Here is a 21462-nt window from a genome sequence, read left to right on the forward strand (position 1 = left end):
ACATCAAACTAAAACATAGACCGGACGTGGCAGGGTATTTATCAATCCCTCATCCCTAACAACAAAAATGTGCCCTGTAAGATAGACACAAAAGTAAGAGAAGTGAATTTATTTCCGTAGAAATGATCTTATTATTGTACAGCTGTGTATAAAATATCGAACTATCCAAAGTGGTGCGTTTCTTGTGATGGTTAGTATAATTATAACGTACTAAACTGAGTTACATAATGGTTTTTACCGATATAATCCCTTGTTTCAGCTTGTGTACACGCAGAGTGTGCGAGACTAAAGAAAGGTAGGTACATGTTAAAAATAATTATGGTTTTGAAAGTAAACTAAACAGCCAGGTCAGAAGGTAATCAACTTTTCATGTTTAAAAAAAATGTTTGGGTATTTGAGTTTTAGATTGTATAACCACATAATTTTAAACATCTAAAACTTATTCAAAGAAAGGTATGCGATTTAATTCATTGAAGGTTAAATTGCAGATTATAGGTGTGTAATAAAGTATTGTGTAAAGCAAGACGTGATGTTTCAAAGTATAATGTATTTAAATATAATTTGTGTATAAGAAGATCAGTATTTGATATTCGAATTTTCGCTGATAACAACAGATCACAATGTATGAAGATGACAGTTGTTTACAGTCGTGCCGTTGGTTGATATAGTCGGAGGTTTGAATGTGTCATGTTTTATTGACTTCCCCTTTTTGAATTTACCTTGGAGTACGGTATTTTTGTTAATAAATTTGTGTCTCTCTTCAGAGCAACGGTTGCAGTCCTATGAAAACCATGTTAGACAAAATGATCCATCTGGGGAAAAAATGTTAGTCCAGAAGGGGCTGAAGACATTATGTCCCTTGTAAAAATTCTTTCAAGACTTGAAACAAAATTTTAATATAGGACATTATAATTGCTATTTTAAAGAAACTTGAAATAAAATGAAAATGAGGTTAAAAAATTGTAACATAAATTAGAGACTATACTTAAAATTGGCGAAATGCAACAAAGCTAAATGAGATTGAAAATATAAAATAATATATATAATTCATGTTTAAATATTACGAACGAAAAGCATATGCTACACACATGCGATCACAAATTAATTGATATGAAAAAGGTGAAATCCACAAACATTTATTTTAAGTTTTGAACAAAGAGAAAAAGTGGCGAGAAAAACTATAATGGTATAAAATAAAAGCCGAAAATGGCATATAGAATATAAACGAAATCTGAGGCGAAGCAATTTATTATTATGAGAACATTTGTACCTCAGGGGATTTGAACCTAGAGGCTGGGGGGGGGGGGGGAGCGGGATTACGCAAGAAGTACACTCTACTGTAATACAAGCAATCGTTTTAAGTCAGCAGCTTTCTTTTTTCTTTCTGTCCTATTTGCTTTTTTTGTTGCCATGCCAATGTGTGACTCCTTCCTTTATTTTCTATAACTGTCGCTATATTATGTTTGTGTTTGCTGTCATCATATATGTGTATTGTATATGTAAGGAGAGGACTTAATATAAGTTGTAATAACTTGTGTCCAATCCTATTGCTTGGTTAATGCAATAAAATATTACTAAATTAAAAATTAAAAACAAGCAATCTTGATGTAGATGCATATAAACTGTATATCCGTAAAGCTGATATGCATATACAATATACATAGTATTATGTGAAAATGTATGCATATAAACTGTATATCCGTAAAGCTGATATGCATATACAATATACATAGTATTATGTGAAAATGTATGCATATAAACTGTATATCCGTAAAGCTGATATGCATATACAATATACATAGTATTATGTGAAAATGTATGCATATAAACTGTATATCCGTAAAGCTGATATGCATATACAATATACATAGTATTAATATGTGAAAATGTATATAAACTGTATATCCGTAAAGCTGATATGCATATACAATATACATAGTATTATGTGAAAATGTATATGAACTGTACATATGCATAGATAATATACATGTTTATCTTTACAAATGTACAGGCAATATGGACCTTGAAAAATCTACATCTACATATTAACCGATGAACAGTCACTTTATATGCACCAAAGCAGATGTACATCAAGATTGCTAGTACTAAAGTAGCTGTGTATTATATGGTTTACATGTTTATTAGACGATAATGGGCGTCTGAGACGGTGTTCTGATATGTTGAAAATGAATATCAGACTGAGTATTATCCCATATTTTCATGATTTTGTGACGGAAACGAGAAGGGCTATATATAGTCTTGGTTTATGTTTTTTTTATTGTTTTGTTTGTTGTGTTTGTCGTTACTTTCTATTGAGCGACTTACTGGTACTTTGGGCAGATTGCGGTGTTGTTCAATACTTGCAGTGATTTAAAAGATATATATCTGTCAGAAAAAGAAAAAATGAACCAACATCGTTTTGACGGAGTTCCAAATAGAAGTCTTATCCGTTTTATATTGCGTCAATGGTTATGTTTATACGTGTATTATAACGCTTAATGAGTGATTAAAGATGAACTGGTTTAAACTATCTTTACCATATATGGTTACGTTTATAATAAAGGAATCACAGTAGCACTCTTTATTTCATCACGATACATATCTTTTAAGGAGACTAATTAAGAAAACAATATAAAGCTAACTGAACTAAAGAAGTAAAAGCGAATGGAAACACAATAAAATCGATTCTTTTTTTTAAATAGAATTGCCAATTATAAAATGTAAAAATACCACAAAATATCTTCTTTACATTGTTATAAAATGTCTACTTATTTTTATTGACAAACCTTGTACAATGAAGGTAACTGAAGGTATGAGTATCAATCGTTTCCCCATGTTTAATTCACTGGGAGACGTTAAAGGATAGAAGTGATTGAGTAAACCTGACAGAGATTTATTGATTGAGTAGGTAAACGAGAGAGAGACATGGACTAAACTATACGAATGCGAGCCATGAGCGAAAGTGAGTGAAAGTGAATAGGTGAGAGTGTAACTGTGAGTGTGAGTGAACGAGAGAGAGTGAATGAGTAAACGAGGAAAAGAGTGTGTGTGTGAGTTAGTGAACGAGATGAAGTGTGTGTGTGAGTGACTCAACAGACTAAGCTAACAAGTGAGTGGGCGAGGGAGTTAGCAAAGAAGTAAGTGTCTGTGAATAAACTAGAGAAAGTACGGGAAAGAGAGAGTGAGTGAGTGAGTGAGTGAGTGTACGAAAGAGTGAGCGTACGAGCTAGTGATGGGACGAGAGAATGAGTAAAACAAAGTGTGTGCGAGTGAATTAGAGAATTTACACAAGAGTGATCAAACGAGTAAGCGAGTATACGAGAGAGTGAGCGAACGAGTGCGCGAGTGTACAAGAGAGTGCGCAAACGAGTGTGTGGGCGGTCGAGAGAGTGAGCGAACAAGTGAGTTTACGGACGAGAGAGTGATCGAAGAAAAAAAAGTATTGTGAGTGAACTAGAGAATGTACGAGAGGGTGTGTGAGTGAGTGATTAAGAGAGTGAGCAAAAGAGTTGGTGAGCGTGCGAGAGAGTGAGCGAATGGGCGAAAAAGGAAAGTGTGTGAGTAAACTTAATAAAATTGAGTATGGAAATAGGGAATGTGTCAAAGAGACAACAACCCGACCAAATAGCAGAAAACAGCCGAAGGCCACCAATGGGTCTTCAACACAGCGAGAAAGTATGGCACACGGAGGCGGGCTTCAGCTGGCCCCCAAACAAAAATGTGTACTAGTTCAATGAAAATGGACGAGAGAGAGACATGGACTAAACTATACGAATGCGAGCCATGAACGAAAGTGAGTGAAAGTGAATAGGTGAGAGTGTAACTGTGAGTGTGAGTGAACGAGAGAGAGTGAATGAGTAAACGAGTAAAGGGTGTGTGTGAGTGAGTGAAGGAGAGGAAGTGTGTGTGAGTGACTCAACAGACTAAGCTAACAAGTGAGTGGGCGAGGGAGTGAGCGAAGAAGTAAGTGTCTGTGAATAAACTAGAGAAAGTACGGGAAAGAGAGAGAGTGAGTGAGTGAGTGTACGAGAGAGTGAGCGTACGAGTTAGTGATGGGACGAGAGAATGAGCGAAACAAAGTGTGTGCGAGTGAACTAGAGAATTTACACAAGAGTGATCAAACGAGTAAGCGAGTATACGAGAGAGTGAGCGAACGAGTAAGCGAATGTACTAGAGAGTGCGCAAACGAGTGTGTGGGCGGTCGAGAGAGTGAGCGAACAAGTGAGTTTACGGACGAGAGAGTGATCGAAGAAAACAAAGTATTGTGAGTGAACTAAATAATGTACGAGAGGGTGTGTCAGTGAGTGATTAAGAGAGTGAGCAAAAGAGTTGGTGAGCGTGCGAGAGAGTGAGCGAATGGGCTAAAAGAAAAGTGTGTGAGTAAACTTAATAAAATTGAGAATGGAAATGGGGAATGTGTCAAAGAGACAACAACCCGGCCAAATAGCAGAAAACAGCCGAAGGCCACCAATGGGTCTTCAACACAGCGAGAAAGTATGGCACACGGAGGCGGGCTTCAGCTGGCCCCCAAAACAAAAATGTGTACTAGTTCAATGAAAATGGACGTCACACTAAACTCCAAAACATATAAATGAACTAAAATTAAAAACAAAAAAGACTAACAAAGGCCAGAGGCTCTTTACTTGGGACAGGAATGTATGTGAGTGAACGAGAGAGATGAACGCCCACAACGCCAGTCCAGTAGGGGTCAAATTCGTGATATTTATTCTTCATCCTCATGTTGTTATAATATATATACTACATGGCTTGCATAGTAAAGTTTCATTATTTCGAGTAAAGATACAGTATTTTCGGCCTAAATTGACGTATGTTTTTACATAATCACTCATTTATTTAATCATTATCATATTGTAATGTTAGCTCTTTTTGAAAAAGGGAAATTATGTAGATTATAATATTTGATTCCGATTGTAGGCTTCACCACAAAATCCAGTAATATTCTAAGACAAAAACATTCATAAGCCATTTAAACCATGCAAAACCATTCATAAGGAGCCCCAACGATCGTCTCATGTTGCCTGTAAATAAATACATTACAATAATTCTATCCATGCCCGCACAACACATAGTATAGGCATAATAACGAGCTAGTTATGTCGTATATATTTCTAACCATATCTTCACAACACATACTGTATGCTTTACGGTAACGAGTTGTTGTTGTTGTTCGCTTTCGCCCACATGGAATATAATGATCCCGTATCACTACCACACTGTGTAACGAATATATCTAACCGATTATCGATATATGGGAATTTGAGATATAGTGGTAAACAGAAATATTTGTATTTGTTATAGAGATCAATATGAGTCATTTATGAAATATTTGGTGGTTGATTGACTATACCAATACTCAGGTCTTCAATATTTTATTTAAAAGAACTACTGGAACTGGTGTATACACAAACAAACGCCAACAATAACAATTTGATATCACAATTTTAAAACAACATAAACCAGAACTTTCAATTATTAACAATGAGAAAGTTAGCGTCAGTAACACATATTTTTGTCTAAAAAGACTTGAAAAAATTATAATTATGTATGCTTACAATGCATGTTCGGCCGTGTTCATATTGAGCTAAACTCGGTGTGGTGTAAGTGTACTCAACACTTAATGTTTAGGTTAAGTTTACATAAAACTAGATATTAAAAACAAAGATTCTATTATGAATATTTAAAGTAGTTACATAAATTGAATAAAAATGATTATAATGATTTTATTATGAATTAAGTTGTTTACCTATTTTTATGACAAAAACTAAAAAAAAAATTGTTTAGTTAAAAACATGATTAAATTTGTCTTGGACCATTTGATTTTCAGTGGGAAGGGGATTTTTTGATAATGGAATATTCATTTTACACCTTTTGATAGTATGGCTCTTTAAGCGCGAAAATTATTTTCACCTTTTGTTCCTAACTATTTCTTGCAAAGTCCTGCATTTTGTAGGCCAAAATATTCATTTTCACCCTCAGGCTGTCTTGGACAAGGTTATTTTATACAGTTATTACCAGTCCAGGATATTTATCTCTTGAATAAGCCCACTAGTGACTGTGGAATAGAAATATCCCGATAGGCAGTAAAGCCCTTGCCATAGTGGGCGTCCGTTTGGTTGTGCGGGAAATACAAGTACTCAGCCACGTCTGGTCAGAATGGGAACATTAGATCCGATTCCTCGTGTAGAAAAAGCGTCACCTTCTCTGCACGTTAAGAACCCTTACAACAACTCTTTGAGGGCCCGTATGTACCCAATTGCAAGGCAAAATGTCTATCCATATTTAATTTACTCTCGTTTTCTAATTGCGGTCCAAATTCCCCTATCGTCATCCCGGACGTCCTCTATTACAGGACCTACATAGTGTATTTATTTTGAATTTGTTCTCGTCCTGAACGTGCAAGAAATATTCGCACTGGACGTTAAGCAACCAACAATAAATAAATCAATTATTTTCAAAATCTTTTTTTCGCCTATTGTTATGCTATTTTAGCCTACGTAATTGTGACATCTTTAGAACTCTCGAAGTACTCCAGATCAGTAAAACGATCTAATTTCTGAAGGCATCGACCATTCGTCGAACAAACCATTTTTTTTTTATTAATTTAATAAAAAACTAATTTTTTTTTTTCAATAACATACAGGAACATTTTCAAAACTCCATGTTGAATCCCCTCGACCTTCATTTTTAATGGAATCACTTCCCGCCTGAAATAAATATTGTCTTCTTAAAAAAAATTGGAATTTAAACATATATATGCATCTCAACAAATGTATACTAGAAGTGTATATCCATTTTACAAATGTACAGTTTATATTATGCATTTTAAAATTTGTACATCAAGATTGCTTGAACTAAGGTAGCATTGTAAATAAAACTCTCTATCAAGCGGATCAAAACGTATATGTGATAGTGAATATTCGAAAGATGAAATCTGTAAAACTATTAAAATGATTAAAAAGGGATAAACTACCAGGAGGGAGAGAAAACTTTTCACAGGACCCCTGGTGTTTGTACAAAGTATATTATATTAAGGTGTTTATCCGCACTACATAAGTTTTACAGTCTTCACCACCGATACGATATGTCTGTGCCTCAACTCATTAGTCCAAATTCCCCTATCGTCATCCCGGACGTCCTCTATTAAAGGACCTACATAGTGTATTTATTTTGAATTTGTTCTCGTCCTGAACGTGCATGAAATATTCGCACTGGACGTTAAGCAACCAACAATAAATAAATCAATTATTTTCAAAATCTTTTTTTCGCCTATTGTTACGATATTTTAGCCTACGTAATTGTGACATCTTTAGAACTCTCAAAGTACTCCAGATCAGTAAAACGATTTAATTTCTGAAGGCATCGACCATTCGTCGAACAAACCATTTTTTTTTTATTAATTTAATAAAAAACTAAAATTTTTTTTCAATAACATACAGGAACATTTTCAAAACTCCATGTTGAATCCCCTCGACCTTCATTTTTAATGGAATCACTTCCCGCCTGAAATAAATATTGTCTTCTTAAAAAAATTGGAATTTAAACATATATATGCATCTCAACAAATGTATACTAGAAGTGTATATCCATTTTACAAATGTACAGTTTATATTATGCATTTTAAAATTTGTACATCAAGATTGCTTGAACTGAGGTAGCATTGTAAATAAAACTCTCTATCAAGCGGATCAAAACGTATATGTGATAGTGAATATTCGAAAGATGAAATCTGTAAAACTGTTAAAATGATTAAAAAGGGTTAAACTACCAGGAGGAAGAGAAAACTTTTCACAGGACCCCTGGTGTTTGTACAAAGTATATTATATTAAGGTGTTTATCCGCACTACATAAGTTTTACAGTCTTCACCACCGATACGATATGTCTGTGCCTCAACTCATTAGTCCAAATTCCCCTATCGTCATCCCGGACGTCCTCTATTAAAGGAACTACATAGTGTATTTATTTTGAATTTGTTCTCGTCCTGAACGTGCATGAAATATTCGCACTGGACGTTAAGCAACCAACAATAAATAAATCAATTATTTTCAAAATCTTTTTTTCGCCTATTGTTACGATATTTTAGCCTACGTAATTGTGACATCTTTAGAACTCTCAAAGTACTCCAGATCAGTAAAACGATTTAATTTCTGAAGGCATCGACTATTCGTCGAACAAACCAATTTTTTTTTTATTAATTTAATAAAAAACTAAATTTTTTTTTCAATAACATACAGGAATATTTTCAAAACTCCATGTTGAATCCCCTCGACCTTCATTTTTAATGGAATCACTTCCCGCCTGAAATAAATATTGTCTTCTTAAAAAAAATTGAAATTTAGACAAATAAGGGTGAATGAAACAATGAGGGAATCGCATACACTCTCGAAGGAGCGAGATCGGATACGACCACAAGGTAAGTATCCTGCTTTACATGCGTTACCTGCCATTAAAATCCACACTTGGTCTTATATATATGCATCTCAACAAATGTATACTAGAAGTGCATATCCATTTTACAAATGTTCAGTTTATATTATGCATTTTAAAATTTGTACATCAAGATTGCTTGAACTAAGGTAGCATTGTAAATAAAACTCTCTATCAAGCGGATCAAAAACGTATATGTGATAGTGAATATTCGAAAGATGAAATCTGTAAAACTATTAAAATGATTAAAAAGGGATAAAATACCAGGAGGAAGAGAAAACTTTTCACAGGACCACTTGTGTTTGTACAAAGTATATTATATTAAGGTGTTTTTCCGCACTACATAAGTTTTACAGTCTTCACCACCGATACGATATGTCTGTGCCTCAACTCATTAGCCACATGTTTTCGCAGTCTTAGATCTTTAGATCACAGAATAGTCGTCTAACCTGTAATTTTACCGATTGTGTCATATTCCCGATTTTGAAGTTTTGACCAAGTGTGGATTTTAATGGCAGGTAACGCATGTAAAGCAGGATACTTACCTTGTGGTCGTATCCGATCTCGCTCCTTCGAGAGTGTATGCGATTCCCTCATTGTTTCATTCACCCTTATTTGTCTTCTTAATCGATTGATGAGATTTGAACATCGGTAAACTACTGCTGTCTTCATGAAGCAGTGTAAAGATTATGTTCTCTCACCAGATAATTCAAAATGTGGTGACTATTGAACGCATCTATCCCATCGAACTTGAGATAAATGATACAACAGATACAGTAAGTCTCACTGTCTTATATCCTGACTGACATCTAAAAATTGACAATGATTGTCGGTTGAAAACAAAAATAAACTTTACAACAAAAGAGATGATATCAGCTTCCCAATTGTGCACTTTCTATTTCTATGTAGTAATATTCCAGCAGCGCCTGCATACAGAATATATCTCTCAGATGATACGATATTCCAGGGTTGTATTTTCTATCAGAATCTGCTTACCCTTCCGGTTGTGTTTTGCGTACTGTTGTTTGTCTTTCGGTCGTTTTCTTTTTTAGCCATGGCGTTGTCAGTTTATTTTTCGACTAATGAGTTTGAATGTCTCTTTGGTATCTTTCGCTTCTCTTAATTGTCACCATAAAAAATGTGTCTGTGCCTCTGGTCACCATGAACATTTTTTCGCGAATTTTTGGATTGTAAATGTTAAAGCTTCAGTATCAAACAAATACATACATGTAGCAACTCTAACAACATCACATCTTAGATCTCAAGACACTAAAATTTTAGGTTTGTCTATTCAAAATGGATAGTGAGTTTTTAACACCTTTAATCTTGGAAGTATCCCTCATATTTATATCATTGCCGTATATTGTTACAAAAATTAAGCCATTCTTGAAATCGAAAAAGAATAGCAAAATGAAGTTAATGAATAGCTATCAGCATGAAAAATCATTAATCAAACTGTATTATTCTATTCCTGTATGGCGACTTTGAATTTTATATAGGCAGCCCCATTTTAATTTTGTTTCAATTTATACTTTAAATGTGGGCAGCAAACATAGTTTTCAAAACACAGAGGTTTAACATGTTGATGTCTTGGTTAAGCGCTTAGTCCAATAATCATTATCTTCAACAAATTAAACTGCTGAATATTTAAAATTTTACAATTTAAAAATTTGGGTCGCCAATTTGCTTCAGGACTTGTAAACAAAACTGTAAACACTATTAGTAAAGGATACTCCATTGTACAGATGAAAGCTTCTTTGAGGCATCACAAGGAATCACACGTACATAGCTTAAAAGGTTAAATGTAATTTTCTATTGGAACGACTAAAAATACAACTTTCAATTGAAAATTTAAATGAACTCCTTTACACATAAAAGTGACTAAAAAAACATTTCTGAAAATGAAGAAAGGATTTTATACAAGCTTAACATGAAAAAAAGATTTTTTAAAGACAATTTTCTTCCTTGTAATTTTGTTATTGCATTTACTTGCATGATATATGATTCAAATGAAGAGATGATTAGCGTTTGCTGCAATTTAATTATCTAACAATCCAAATATAAAACACACATACATATACACTGACAATTGTTATTAAAACATCTCAATTGATTTTTAGGATAAAATGGCGTATGTAATTAAAACCAAGAAATCAGAAGTAGAGCTTCCTTACCTTCCTAAAAATGGTATACTCAAGAACGGAATAGCGGTGACCCTTGACTGGTATAAGGAAGCAGACGAGAGAGAATTATTTGAAATTCTGAGATACATCGTTCATGAAGAAGGCGATAGTTACCCCCAAGATGAGATGTCTACTTTAGAGGATTTCCGGTCATACTACTTATCCCATGATGTTTTTGTATGTAAAATCATAACGACTGGAGAACTCATTGGAGGGTTTTATGTAAAGCCAAACTTTCCTGGACGATGCTCACATATCTGTAACGCTGGATTTATAGTTAAAGCATCATCAAGGGGTTATGGAGCTGGAACATTTATGGCAGAAGCATATTTACAAATAGCACGTGATTTAGGATACCTTGGGTCGTTTTTCAACCTTGTATTTGTTTCTAATGAATCATCGGTTAAGTTATGGCGAAAACTAGGATTTACTGAAATTGGACGAGTCCCGAAGGCTGGAAAATTAAAAGGAAGGGACATGACGGACGCTCTTCAATTTTATTATGACTTAACTACGTTACCGAAATTGATAATGGAATAATCGTGATGAATAACATAAATTACAAAAATTACCATATAAGTTAATTGACATATTGTAAAATAAATGAAGGAGTGTTTGAAAATACACCACAATATTCATGGGAAGGTGCATATATCAGAACAAATATTTGGAATTGCATCACAATATTCACTTGAAGGTGCATGTATCAGAAATGCATTATTATCGATTCCGAAATGCTAATCCATAAATTCTTGGTCTTTCTTATTTAAAACATTACAAAATATTTCAAAATAACCAATCACATTATATTGAACAATAATTAAAGTTCCTCACATGTACATACATGACAGTATACTGTTATAAAAGTTTGTCTTTTATATTGTCAATGAAATTTTGAATATATTTATATGTAATTGGGATTTTCGTGTAATTGCATAACTATATGAACAACCCGTAAAACGCAAATGTCACGTTTGGCCCTACCAAGTTTCTAAAGAGGATCAAGTTCCTGAGTTTCATCATCTCAGTATTAAATGTTTGTAATAAATAATGGAAAACAATAACACGTAAAAACTTTACATTAAACTGTGTATATATTTTAAAGACTTTGTTTTCTCGAAAAACCAATTGCTAAAATGTTTTACAGAATGCAGTTTAAATTCACCTATTCAAACCGATCAACCGGTAAAGCGTTTTATTTCATGACTTAAGTGCCCTTGCTTCATACTAACAATATTGCACTGAAGCAATGAGCTAAACTGCTTACCATTTTAAAATAACAAGGTGTAGAAGTGCAATCAAACTGCAATTGGATAAAACATTATATTAATGGATATTGTGAAAGGACAAATCCTGTTGAAAAAAAGAGGCGAAAGAAACCTAGGATACAATCCCAACTTGTAAGTCAAAGAGAAACTGACAACGCCATGGCAAAAAACGAAAGATAACAAAAACACAAACAAATCCATAAAACACTACATGGAAAACAAACAACTAAACAACACGAACTTAACTATACATTTGGTTGATTACAGGTATTCCGGAAGGGTAAATACATCCTGATCCACTGGCGTTACCCTTCATGAGTGTACAAAGTAATTATCTAAACAATATATGTAGACTATATGTTTATTGTTCATTTGAGAGAAAAAAGTATTTAAAAAAACTCCAAGGTCAATTAAAAAAAGGGGGAATTTATAAAACCTGACAAAATCAAACGCTTGACTAACCAACAAAACGAATGGACAACAACTCATATTTCTTACTTGGTACAACCATATTAATGTGTGTGCCTTTGGGATGTTGGCTCAATGCCACCAGCCAACACCTTCAAAAGGCTTTAATTTATTTCATTCAGTATTAAGGTGATTTGACTTTTATAAAATAACGTTTAAATTTTGTTTTATACATGTTGTATACGTAATCTATTAAAATCATACCCTTTAAAGAAACTGACATACAATTGCTCCTCAGTAGTATAATGATGTGGTATTCTAAAATTATCACTGATGACAATCTCATGAATGTACAAGGCATAATCAATATTCATTTTATGTGTACATATGCCACATGTGGAGCAGGATCTGCTACACTTCCGGCGGTACCTGATATCACTTTCGGTATTTTGTTGGTTTCGTGTTGCTCAGTCTTTAGTTTTCTATGCTGTGTTTTGTAAACTGTTCTTTTTCTTTTGACCTTTTATTTTTTTTTTTATACATGGTGTTGTCAGTTTATTTTCGACTTATGAGTTTGAATGTTCCTTGCATATCTTTTGACTCTCTCTTATGCACTCGAAATAAGAGTTATGATTATGGTTTACATAAATATAAAAAGGAGAATTGCTATCATCCGATATTAAATTCTCACGAATGTCTAATATATTTTTGTTATGGTTAACATCATATTTTTGTAAAAAAAAAAAAAAAAAAAAACAAGAACAGTGTGTGAAACATTGTTACTGTATTTTGTACAAAATAATGCAGGATAAAGATACATGGTCAGGATTTTGAAGAATGGATATTTCTATAACAAGAATGACTTCACTCGTTTCACAATACATAATGGAAAGATACAGTATTCGTGTGATGTTCGTTGCATTTGAAATCTTTGTATTTGCATTTGATACGCTTTTGGCAGTTTGGAACATTAAACATGCAATGACGTCTTTACACTAAATCCATTTGGTGTTGGATATGGACTGATTGATGTTTTATTATTAGATACATGATTTTTTTATTAGTTGTTGTTGGCTTTGAACTAGCTCTCATATCTGTACTTTGTTCCTTTTGTGTTGTGGTGTATGTATAAATACCCTGCCACGTCCGGTCTGTGTTTTTGATAGGTTTTTTTTCTTTGCTTTGATTCGATCTGATGATTTAAACCCTTTTCAACTGATTTTGTATAGTTTGTTCTTATGTTGTACTGTTACACAACTGTCTCAGGGTAGGAGATGTAGTTCAGTGGTTGTCGTTGGTTCATGTCTGTCATATTTGTTTTTTCGTAAATTTTTTTGTTATAAATTAGGCCGTTAGTTTTCTCACTTGAATTGTTTCATATTTTTCATATCGGGGTTATTTATAGCCGACTATACGGTATGGGTTTTTCTCATTGTTGAAGGCCGTTCGGTTGCCTATATTTGCTTATATCCGCTTCATTTAATCTTTGGTTGATCATGTTGACAGTTTTCTCATTTTCAATCATACCACATCTCCCTATTTTTATCAATTACTTTTGCTGTTTGGCAATTCAACTAACATACAAATAAATAGTTTTTATAAGATGTCTTTCCATGAAGAATGAATTAGTATTAATATATATGATATTTCAGATGTGTTAATACAGGTATTTTAATTTTTGTTAGTGTGATCAAAAATTAATAATAAGGATGGGAGTATGTTTTTAATCCCTTTCGTTAGTTACTCTATATAACTCTGCTTGTATTGCTTTCTTCTTCCTCAAATATGCAGTCAGAAGTTGGAGCAAAGAATATTTTAAGATGAATGACAAATTGTCAAAGTTGGTTCTTTGTAAGTTAGCATGACTTGATTCGCCGTTGCCGTTGCACTATATCTCTTACACAAATGATCACGGACATGTTCCCGTTTTTCATTAGATGTTCATGTTAAGTCATTGGTTTTTTTTTACTTGTCATAAGCAACACATTGGGTGGCATCATTTTCAATCACGTAAGATCTTTTAGGTGAAGGCTGTTTTTTTAGGTACGCAAAGGTCATTCTTCTGTGTAACGTTTTGTCAATCATAAAAGTTTGCCTTTAAGATTTTTTCTTCCTCTAACAATAATATTATATGTCCTTTTATTGATATTTGATTACTTTCATAGTATATCCTTTTTTTATTTTGAAATTGTGGTTCCAAATGTTTTAAATACCTACAAAATGTAAGAATGAAATTCAAAACTCTTTTATTATACAGTGTTGAACTGAAGCAGTATGTTTGTGTTATCAATCCTTCCTTGTGTTTCTTAACCACAAATAGTTGAGTTGTGACATGTCTGAGCTATAAAAGAAAACACATCAGATATGATTAAAAAGATATGAAACTTTCCAAAAAAATTGTTAAAAATATTTTTTTCATAAACACGTGCTACACCCCTGGTAATCATTTCATTCGTGTTTGTGCTACCATTGGATTAGGTTTATCAATCTTAGAAGAAGAACCATTTGCCAAGTAGTCAATGCTTCGGTCTTTTCATATTTTGAATGATAGTTTTGTATGTATATTTCAATTTAGAAATATTATTTAATTGTGCATAAGCTAAAATTAAACTTCCTGAAGAAAACTTGGACTTGGACGGTAATGGCTTTTCTATTAAGACCTTTTTGAATTTAACTTCTCAAACAATATATTTAATTCTTAGCTCTCATAAAGGCGTGTTTAAAAATAATAATACAATGAAAACGTAATTGTATACATTTGTTTTCTACAATTTACGTAATGAATATATGTAAGAATCAAATAAGACTTATTTCTTATATGCAAATAAGTCACAAATGTCAAAATGAATTCACAATATGCATTTCGAGAGTAACCGTAAATATCAAGTGCAGCATTGCACATTCGAGGATTGAATCAAATATCTTATTTATTATAGGATTGTTTTTTTTATCTTGCTTTAATCCTCATCAATGCTTTAAACAATTACATTTTGTGGGAATATTGAAACATTATGTTCTGTAATTTTATTTGTTTATATATGTATGTAAAGAATTTAAACATTACATCATCATCTGATAAAATATAAATTTTATAGATACATTAATGTTTAAACGAAGAATGCAATCTAACAAAATATTCTATATCCAAACAAAAAAGTTGTTATTTTGGTGCATCTATACATTTTTAATCCAAGAAATGCCTAAAAGTAGAAACAAAAGAAGAAAAGAAACTGTACTAAATATACTAATTTCGTCATGGTTTGCTTTTATGGTAAGTCATCAAATTTGAAATATGTTTTTATTTCTTGAACACGTATTACCATAGTCATGTAAAGGCTGATTTAATATCATTTATTATAAGTTTAAAATATGCTCTAAATTTGAGTCTTACCAACCATACCCCTTTTAACATATTTGCTTCTCCTGGAGTTATTCCATTTTGTTCAGACCTATCTATTTTTTTTAATAGTTCAAAACTGTTTGCTCTTTTAGTGATTACCATCTAACTTTTAATAACTTCAGAGCCTTTCTTTTTGTTGCAACTTAAAGTATCACAACAGGCAGAGCATAGCGTAAGATCTCCGTGATCAGCTCTTCTACCTGTAGACACTGTAGTATGAGTACTTCTTTATTCTTTCAAATTCTATCACATATCTGCAAAGATATATACTTTCTGATATTGATTTGGAGGGTAAAACATAGTTGCAAAATGCAATAGTTCATGAATATCAACATATATAACGATATATTAAGTATATGCATCCAAACACGAAAAAAACAAGTTCATTTTATTGAATAGTTCACAAAAAATTGACTACACAAGTTTAATTGTCTTTCAATTGGTTGCTGAGGGCCGTCGAAAATTGAATGTTGAACTTAGAATCTTAATTTCAAATTAAGATACAATATATTTAATTTTTTTATCTCAAACCTAAATATTTTACTATAAAATTCGAGATTTAGTATTCAATATTAGAAATCTAAAGCTTACATAATTCAAACTATATTACAATAAACTACCCGAGCCTGAAAATCTTTGAAACGAACAGTAAAATTATATAACGTGTAATTTTGGTCTCTACTTGAAAAAAAACCAGTTAAATACAGGTATAAATACAAGAATCTGATGTTTAGTAGTTGTCGTTTGTTGATGTGGTTCATAAGTGTTTCTCGTTTCTCGTTTTTTTAGAAAGATTAGATCGTTGGATTTCCCGTTTGAATGGTTTTACACTAGTAATTTATGGGGCCCTTTATAGCTTGCTGTATTATGTGAGCCAAGGCTCCGTGTTGAAGACCGTACTTTGACCTATAATGGTTTACTTTTATAAATTGTGACTTGGATGGAGAGTTGTCTCATTGGCACTCATACCACATCTTCTTATATCTATATAAATCTTAGTGCGTGACGTGTGTTTCCGAAATCAGACACTTATCAGTCACCACATGTACACTCGATACCAAATTACTCCTCTTCTTAATATGTATCAAAAAGATTGACGCTGAAGAAGGCAATTGATTTGTTGTGCCTAAATATTGGTTATTACAAAATCGCTTTATCTCACTTAAACATAACAATCTTTAATCAATATCGTTGCACAAATCTATAGACTTATATAATTATTTCCTGTTTTGTGCAATATTGTCAATTTTAAACGATCGCATACCTATTCAATTTGCTGGACGACTGTTTTCCTAAAAATCTAAATACACATTTATTTATTTATTTAAAAGGCATTTATCAGTAACGTATGATGGCCTATATAGTGCGAAGTGTAACATTCTCTAACGTTTTAAAACAAATTTCAGCTTGTCTTCTACCTAAATACAAAAACGTACAGTTTTGAGCTCACATCCAAGTTCATACTTTAAAACACCACCAGTAAAGAGGGTATTGACCTTGCAAACCTATAATATATATATATTACGACAAACAATTTAACTGTATATAAACAAAAAAGATTGGAAATAATATTAATAGATTATATTCTATTTCCTTTAGAAGTATTGCTGTGTACCTTTTTTTAAAATAATTTTATGTTTTAAACTTAATGAAATATCCTGAATTTATCTGACGATTCCATAAAAACTACTTGCTTTAAAAATTTTATTCGATTTTTCAACTTGTAATTACCGATTTTGAAATACTGAATTATATGAAATTGATACATTATTTTTGTTATTTTGTTATCAGTGTGTAATTTTAAAGTGTAAACAATGAATATAACTCATTTAAAAAAATATAGGACAAATGTTTGTCTACGTATACACTGGAATCCATAAATACCTCGTTTGGTTGGCACTGTTGGTCAACAGAGCAATCGTTTGGATCACTGACTCTGTCACACACCCCACAGGTTGCTCCTGCTGGTTTAGGATCTATAAATGTGGTTAAACAATGATGGATTATAAAAATCTAAATTTAATTGTTTAAGTGAGTTCCGTTGAAAAATGATAATATGCCACCATTGAAGGGGCATAGGCTAAGAATTATTTTAAAAAAATTAAGATGCTTTTTCAAAAATAATTTTTATACAGCGAAAACGATGGGGGAGGTTAATCTAGGTATAAATTCAGGTTAAACCCACACCTTTATTCAGCAAATGCCTGTACCAAGTCGGAAGTATGGGAGTTGTTTACCATTCGTTCCGTCAGTTGATACAATCGAGCTTTTGATTGTGGTTTTTTTTTTTTTTTTTTGCTTTTCCTTTTTGAGTTTACCTTGCAGTTCGGTATGTTTGCTAATACTTTTTTACATACAGCAATAACATGAAATCAAACAGACCCAGAAAAATAGTTTGTATACGATTGCTTTTGCTTGTCTGTCTGTCTATTTACGTTTATGTCTATATCTGATTATATGTCATTGGATATTTAGATGGTGGCTGGTATAAATACGTACGAAATGCTGAATCATTATAACGAGTCCACGCACTGATATATATATATATATATTTTTTTTTTTGATGATTTGTAATTTTAATAGGATTTTGTATGTTATAAATCAAATATAAGAATTTAAGTCACATCGATGAAAATGAATTTGACAGCTTTTGTACCTTTAAGTATCCTTAGACGAATTAAATATTCGAGCATTTTATTGAATCACAACTAAAATAATTTGTAATATTTTCTTTTCAAAGCTTCCATTCTGGCGACAGATTTCAAACAAGTTGTTACCTATATTTATGTAAAGCCAGTTTATAGGTAAGGAACTATTTTTAATGTTATATTAATAAGAAATTCGCGAGTACACTCATTACTCTGTATATTTCCTCTAGAGAATAAAAGCCCGACTTTATTGACTATTTGTTGTATGTGTCTATTTGTCTTTGTGTGACTGTTTGTTGTTGTGTGACTATTGTCTCCATGTAATTATTTGTCATAACATTGCTATTTGTCTTAATGTGACTATTTATTTTTATGTTACTATTGTCTTTATTTGACTATTGTCTTTATGTGACTATTGTCTTTATGTGACTATTGTCTTTATGTGACTATTTGTCTTTATTTGACTATTGTCTTTATGTGACTATTTGTCTTTTTTTGACTATTTGTCTTTATGTGACTATTTGTCTTTATGTTACTAATTATCCTTACGTGACTTCTTGTCTTATGTATATACAAATAAGGAGATGTTGTATGATTGTTATTGAGACAACTATCCACCAAAGTTAAGAAGAATTGGATGTAAGCAATTATAGGCAACCATAAGGCCTTCAACAGTGAGAAAATCCCAAACCGTATAGTCGGCTGAAAAATGACCGTTTGTCTCCATGTAATTATTTGTCTTGATTGTGTCTTGACTGTTTGTCTCCATATGACTATTTTTCTTTATGCTATTTTTGTCTTTATGTGACTGTCTGTAAGTAAGTGTTTGTCTTTATGTGTTTATTTGTCTTCCTGTAGATTCTAGTATCTATGTAACTAACTGTCTTTATGTAACCAGTTGTTTTTTATGTAATAATGTTGTTTGTTTTTTATTTTTGTCTTCATGTGGCTATTTGTCGTTATAAGATGAACGGTTCCTAATTTTGCTGCAGAGGATGAACATTTTGACCTTGAATTTCCAAAAATAAGACTTTCTGTGACTGTCTGTGGCTTTTTGTCTTAATGTGAATTTGTCTTTATGTGACTTTTTCTATTCATGTGGCAATTTATCTTTATTTGGACGTTTGCTTTTGTGTGACTTTGTCTTTAATTTATAAGACGACTTACAAAATACATATGTCACATATCAGTACATTTTGAAGTATAAAAGTAAGGAACATTCATTTATCAAAAAATTATAAAACAAAACTCAGAAAAAAGATTTGTCAGATTTTTTTAAGCAGTATTTGTATTTTAAACAATTACAATTTAGATATGAATAAGAAGAGATGTTAGGTAAACCGGAATGGGACAGAAGATCCCCCTTCCTCTAAAAACAATTTAATGTCAACATTCAGGTTTTAACAATACACAGGTACTGTTATATTGACTTATGCTCCATAGTTGTATAAAGTTGAAATAGAATACCTCCCCATTAAAGAAAGAACAAAAGATTATAGAATATGCATGGTCAATCAGGTTAGAAAAATGTTATTATATTTTTCAATTGCTTTAAATGCCCATAAATAATACAAATTACATCTATGGCCACAATAAAACAATAACATAAAAAAAGTAACTGGATGACACCTTGTAAACTTTGTTATCTGTTTAAAATTAACTTAAACGTCAATTTGAATATGTGTACTAAAGCTGCAACGCCCAATTACTTTTCGGATTTCCTGCATGTTTGGAAGTAACATACAAATTTATCTGTGAGACGCACTGTTTCTTTTCATACTTGCATCGTTTTAAATTAATTTTGATTTTCCATGAATCAAAACTAAGGGTTAAAATATGATATCTTATTGCATGCATCTCATTTTACTTGGAAACATCAGAAATAATCACAGCTAACAATTCTTTCTTGATAATTCAAACCTACATGTACATCCTCTAAAACAACAAGGAATCTATTTGGTGTTTTTTAGGCTTTATGTGCTATCTTTCAAAATATGTTTTATAATACTTTCTTGATGGAATATGGTGCTTTTGAAAATTTAACACTTGGACATTACTTTCATTGATTTCTGGGGTTTTCTTGATTTATCATCATCAAGAACCAACAGGAATGATTGAGGATTGAGAGCTTGCGGCCATGTTTAAAACGTAATTTTTTTTATTAGTCTGTACGAAGTCAGGAGTCTGCAATTCAGCTATTGTCTTTGGTTTTTGCCTCCTAAATTTCTTGTTATTGTTCAAGCATAAACTAGGGCGTTGGGTTTCTTGTTTGAATCATTTCTCGTGTTTTCTTTTTGAGGACTTTTATAGCGTAATTGACGGTGTGTGTTTTTTTTCATTTTTTAAGGTTGAATGTTGACCTATAGTTGCTACCTTCAACGAACTTTGGTTTCTAGTGGATAGTTGTCTCGTCGGCAATCAATGTTATCTCCTCGTTTTATTTTTCTTGTAATAAGGAATTCAACAAACGGTTTTCTTAATTAGTTTTACAGATTGTTTTATGTATAGTAGCATAGATAAACAAGCACAATTAGTTATAGCGTCACTGGATGGTCTTGTGTGGACGTGACGCACGTCTGGCGTATTGAATTTTAAGCCTAGTACCTTTTGTTACCTATTATTCGTGTGTTTCTTTGTCCTATATGTTCTCCCATTTATTTGTATTGTGGTACTGTCATGTGATGTTGTCGTTTTGGTGTTGTATTTGACGTTGCCATTAAAGCGGGAGGTTTGGCATGCCACAAAACCAGGTTCAACCCACCATTTTTTTTTTTCTTAAAATGTCCTGTACCAAGTCAGGAAAATGGCCAGTGTTACATTTTTAATGTTGTGTTTTTGTTGTGTCGTTGTTCTCCTGTTATAGTTGATGCGTTTCCCTCAGTTTTAGTTTGTAACCCGGATTTGTGTTTATCTCTATCGATTTATGAGTTTCGAACAGCGGTATACTACTGTTGCCTTTATTTATATAGATATCACAAAAACTTGCTTTCAAGTCAGTGTTTTTAATTTAACTTGTCTGAAATTCAACTATACATCCTATGTATAAATTATTGATTTTTTGCTAGTATTTTAAAAGAATATATTTACTCTGTTCGCATAGGTAACCGTT

The 21462-nt window shown here is 32.3% G+C and overlaps 1 protein-coding gene across 1 annotated transcript; it reads left to right on the forward strand.

The window, feature by feature from the left end:
• Positions 1-221: 221 nt before the first annotated feature.
• Positions 222-11733, forward strand: LOC127708049 (uncharacterized). Its single transcript, XM_052212846.1, has 2 exons — positions 222-295; positions 10567-11733. Exon 2 carries the CDS (start codon positions 10573-10575, stop codon positions 11167-11169), a length of 597 nt encoding a protein of 198 aa, XP_052068806.1. The 5' UTR covers positions 222-295; positions 10567-10572; the 3' UTR covers positions 11170-11733.
• Positions 11734-21462: the final 9729 nt, after the last annotated feature.

This window comes from Mytilus californianus, unplaced genomic scaffold (genome assembly GCF_021869535.1).
Source record: "Mytilus californianus isolate M0D057914Y unplaced genomic scaffold, xbMytCali1.0.p SCAF_7, whole genome shotgun sequence".
Classification (NCBI taxonomy): Eukaryota; Metazoa; Mollusca; class Bivalvia; order Mytilida; family Mytilidae; genus Mytilus; species Mytilus californianus.